At 55.9% G+C, this 4490-nt stretch overlaps 2 protein-coding genes across 2 annotated transcripts in view; one reads left to right on the forward strand and one right to left on the reverse strand.

The window, feature by feature from the left end:
- The window catches only part of DRP2 (dystrophin related protein 2), a 19492-nt gene extending 16943 nt beyond the window's left edge, over window positions 1-2549 (forward strand). Inside the window, exons 18-22 of the mRNA XM_009649071.2 lie at window positions 470-535; window positions 830-973; window positions 1632-1869; window positions 2014-2134; window positions 2289-2549. Of these exons, the coding sequence (XP_009647366.2) occupies window positions 470-535; window positions 830-973; window positions 1632-1869; window positions 2014-2134; window positions 2289-2425 (706 nt within the window). The 3' untranslated portion in view covers window positions 2426-2549. The remainder of the gene's footprint in view (window positions 1-469; window positions 536-829; window positions 974-1631; window positions 1870-2013; window positions 2135-2288) is intronic.
- Window positions 2550-3409: 860 nt separating this feature from the next.
- The window catches only part of LOC104135430 (aryl-hydrocarbon-interacting protein-like 1), a 6659-nt gene continuing 5578 nt past the window's right edge, over window positions 3410-4490 (reverse strand). Inside the window, exon 7 of the mRNA XM_009649083.2 lies at window positions 3410-3432. Coding sequence (XP_009647378.1) covers window positions 3410-3432 — 23 coding nt within the window. The remainder of the gene's footprint in view (window positions 3433-4490) is intronic.

The following is a 4490-nucleotide window of genomic DNA, read 5'->3' on the forward strand; positions in this document are numbered from 1 at the left end:
TCTTCCGAGTATGAGCTGCTGCTTGGATTCTCACCAGGCAGATCCCTCGATGTCTTGCTCTGCTTGTGCACTCGCCAGTGCTGCTTGCACACTTCCTATTGCTGCTGCTTTGTGGTCCAGGCACAGGTCCAGGCAGAGCGGGGACCTGAGGAGCACGGGGAACCTGTAGCTCAGGCCCTAGGCTGGATCTTGGTACACTACCACACCTTTCTTTTGCTTATGCGCGAGGAGGCTGAGCTGGCTACATGGCACAGCCCTTTATTCCAGAGACTGTCACCCCAGAGCAGCAGTGTCTTGTTTTCTAAAAAGGCAAAACTCTATAGAGCCTGTAATGAGGGACAGACTGGTGCGGGCCAGCTGGGAGACCCTTCCAGAGAGGGGTCTTGCAGGGGCTGCTGTAAGTAGGATGCATTGAGCAGACATTCAGGGTCTCTCTGACCATATTTCAACCTGTTTCTTTTTCTTCCAGGCTTGCAGAAATGGAAAGCCAGAACTGTTCCTTCTTCAATGACAGCCTGTCCCCTGATGATAGCCTGTGAGTTCTGCCTCCTTTCCCTCCTCCTCACCTCCTGCTGAGTGGTCCTGTGGCTCCATCCCTGCCTAGCCAGGGCACAGAAATGCTTTCCTTCCTGGCTCCTTTGAGTCTGAGGCTCTTGGGCACCCCCAAGCTACCCAGGGATGCTGAGCCACTTCTGAGCTCTAGACCTGGAGCAGCCAGAATGAGTTCCCATACAAAACCACCTCCCTCTGGGCTGTACTTCCCCAAGGGCACACAAATCCCTTGAGATTGATGTTCCTCACTAAGGTGTTTCTCCACCTGCTGCAACAGGGATGAGGACCAATACCTGCTGCGTCATTCCAGCCCCATCACTGACAGAGAGCCTGGGGGCAGCCAGCAGGTTCCAGGAAGCCTCCACATGGATGACAAAGGAGAGCTGGAGCGAATCCTGGCCCACTTAGAGGATGAAAACAGGTAGGGGCGTGGGCAACTCTGCAAGTGGAGTTTATAGCCTAAGGGGAAGGGGCTGGAGAAGCCTGGCAGAGCTCAGAGTGGAGCCAGGGGATAGCTGCTGGAGCTGGAGGTAGAGACCAGAGGAGCTGAGTGGGCTGGTTTGGAGGGTGCCTAGGCTGAGCACTAAAACCTTCATGGGAGGACTCAATGTGCTCTCAAAGAAGAAGGGAAAAGACTCTGTTCCTGAAAATCTTCCTGGACCCATCCTCAGAACCTGTTTCCCTCCTGAACCCCAAACTGGTTGAAGTGAGCCCTGGGCACTGCTGTCTTTCTTATCCCTGAGCCCCTCACAAACAGTGGTGGTGCTGCTCTGGACCACACGAAGTGAGGGTCTGGGCAGGGCAGCTTGGCTCAGGAGCAGGAGGTGATGCTTTCCCTGTTCTTGTTCTCAGTCTCTTAGGAAGAGTTGCATGTCTTTTTGTAAACTGCCCAAGTGGGGTAGAGCTGCAGGCAGGCCACACTGCAGTCCAAGGACAAAGTCCTCAAGCTCCACATGTGGCAAAGCCTCCAGCGATTTTTTTCTCTCTGAGTCATGGACCATTCCCAGTGCACAGCTGTCTGCTCTTTCCAGCAGTCTCTAGAAAGGAAAGCAGTGATACTGACCTATGCTATCTTGCAGGATCCTCCAGGGAGAGCTGAGACGTTTGAAATGGCAGCATGATGAGGCGGTGGAGTCTCCAACCTTGGCTACAGGCTCCCCCGAATCAGTACAAGACCCACATAATGATGAGCTCCTGGCAGAAGCACGAATTCTCCGGCAGCACAAGAGCCGCCTAGAGACCCGCATGCAGATCCTGGAGGACCACAACAAGCAGCTGGAGTCCCAGCTGCACCGACTGAGGGAGCTGCTGCTGCAGGTACTCTCAGAGCAAGGATCCAGGGCAGCCCATCCTTCATGTGGGCTTTGCCATAACAGAGCTGGGGCAGTGGCAGAAAGGGATGGTCAGAAGCAGGGGGAAGACAAGGACAGAGGATCTTGACAACTGCCCTTCTCTCTTCAGCCTCCAGCAGAGTCAGATGGCAATGCTTCAGCAGCCTCTTCCTTGGCTTCATCTCCACATCAGTCTGAAGGCAGTCAGGCAAAGGAGAAAGAGCACAACACCCCTGACACCGAAGCTGCAGGTGAGGATTGGGGTTGGGCTTGAACTCTCAGCCCCACTCCCTTGGTTCAGTGCTGCAGGAAGCTGCCTGCACCCCGCCATCCTGCAGAGATGCTGGCTGGCAAGGTGGATGCCCAGAGAGCCTGCTCACTCCCTTGCCCTCTTTCCCGCTGCAGATGAGGTGGAAGCCAAAACACAGGAAGTCAGCGTGTGCCTGGAAGACATCATGGAGAAGCTGCGGAGCGCCTTCCCCAGCTCTCGAGGTACTCGAGTGAAGTCCCCCTCTCTGGTCTCTTACTGCTCCCTCAGATGAGGTTTTCCCTATGGAGCCCTGCCCCGATCCCAGCTTCCCTGCGATGGCTGATCCCCACAGTGCCTACAGCCAAGAGCTATGCTGCTGTGGTGCTGCTGGGACTGGTGCATGGCCTGGGCGCAGAGAGGATGAGGAGAAGGTTTCACACCTGCAAGAAGAAGCAGTCAGAGCTTCCAGGAGCACAGACCAACAAGATCCCCCCAAGATGAGCTGCAAGGCAGCCTCCTGCCCTGCTTGGGACCCTGTACCCCACAGGGCTCCCCACTGTGAAGATGGACAGACCTGCCAGCATCAAGTTTGCAGTGATCACCTTGAGCCACCTCCTCACTTTATCCCTGTCCAGCCCCTCTCCAGGAGAGGTTGAGGCCCCAGTGACCTGGCGAGATGGAAGCAATGGCACAAGCTCTCCTAGCTGCTCATGGATGGCTCCTTCCCAGCAGGGACGGGGACTGGGGGATGCGTGTGTGTGCCTAACTTGCCCAGTTGGGTTAGGTGTTGGTCTTTCTGCTGTCCCTCTAAGCTCCAGCCCAGGTGCAGCACTCGGTCCCTTGCCCAGGCTGCCCATGTGCGTGCTTGGGGGAGACATTGCTTGGTGCCAGCACTAACACAAGGCAGGGGGAGCTTCCCTCTCTGCCCACGCAGACCTTCACCCATTTTCTGCCATCCCTGAGCAGGATCCTCCTGGCTCTGCAGCAGCCCAGTTCTAACCAGGTGGCTCCAGGTCCTATTTTCCTGACCTCTCCATTTCTCTTTCAGGTATGACCTCTCTTATCTAACACTTCCTGTGAGCCAGAGGCTTTTTCTAATCAGATACCTGGCTGCTTTCCTCCCCTCCTCTCTCTGCCATGCTCCCTGTGCTGCAGCAGACCTGGCACAGACTCCCTCTGAGCTGGTCGTGCAGGATGCTTGCCAGCTCCAGAAGATCTCGGGGGAACATAGGTCATGCAGGAACAGGACTGTGGGCTCCCCAGGAGGCTGGCTCAGTCACTCGGCCACAGTGTCCAAGCCTGGGTGGAAAGGTGCAGAAGGAAAAACTGAAGCCGTGAAAGCTACCTGTCTCCTCTGGCGCTTGTGGGCTGCTGCCTTTGACCACAGCCCTCGGGGGATGCAGAGCTCAGCATCCCATTCCTCTTCAGGGGCCTCAAGGTCACCAAAACACTCCTGGAGCCACCCAGTTTTTTAAAGAACTCTTTCTAACAGCATCCAGCTGCCAGCCTTATGGATTGAACTCTCTCTGCTACCCAGGGCTCTGCAGCCAGCCAGGCACATAACGTCTGGTGGGGAGAGTCTGTGAGGTTTATGGGGTAGGGTTGAGTCCATGTTAGAGCTTCAGCCCAGCTAGTAGCCTTATCTTGAGAGGGTCTTTATAACAGAGCCTTATAATTTAATTTGCATATATTTCTATATGTTATATATATATATATTCTGTACTTAAATACTCTCATGGACTCATTCCATTAAATTCTAATACTGTAAGTGTAGCTGCCCTTCACTTTCAGTTTAGCCCAACATCTGCTCCCACGGGCACCAGCACCTTCCCTGTTGCTGATGCTACCTTGGAGCAGGGCTGCAAGGGGAGCCCAGTGGGGGGCTGGACTGGTGGCAGCAGGTACTCTGTCCTACCTGGTTTCCTGGAGAGCTGTACCTTTGCTGTGGCACAGAGAGCCTGTCCTGCTCCATCCCTGGGGAGCCCTGGCTCCTGCAGTTGCCCATCCCCACTGACCTCTGGAAAGGGGGTCTCTCCAGTCCTGGGGCCACCAGGACATTGGGCTGTGATGCAGGAGTGTAGTGGTGCGGGCAGGCATCGGGACAGGCAGGGGTACCTCCTTGCTGCCCCCAAGGAGCAGCTGTCCTGCTGCTGTCCCACAATTTGAGTTGGGCTGAGGGGCTGGAGGCACTCACTGGAAGTGCCAGTCCCGCCAGGCAGTGGAGGCAGCTGTTCTGTAAGCTGGCAGGGTAGCTCAGGGGTGGTGGATCCTGCTCCCAAAGGCTCCCTCAGGCTGGCTGTTTCATGCTGTGTTACGTTGAGAAAGAGGTAGAGTCAGGGGCTGTGGGGGGGCCCAGG

The sequence above is a fragment of the Egretta garzetta genome, unplaced genomic scaffold, assembly GCF_000687185.1.
Source record: "Egretta garzetta isolate BGI_Z169 unplaced genomic scaffold, ASM68718v1 scaffold1021, whole genome shotgun sequence".
Classification (NCBI taxonomy): Eukaryota; Metazoa; Chordata; class Aves; order Pelecaniformes; family Ardeidae; genus Egretta; species Egretta garzetta.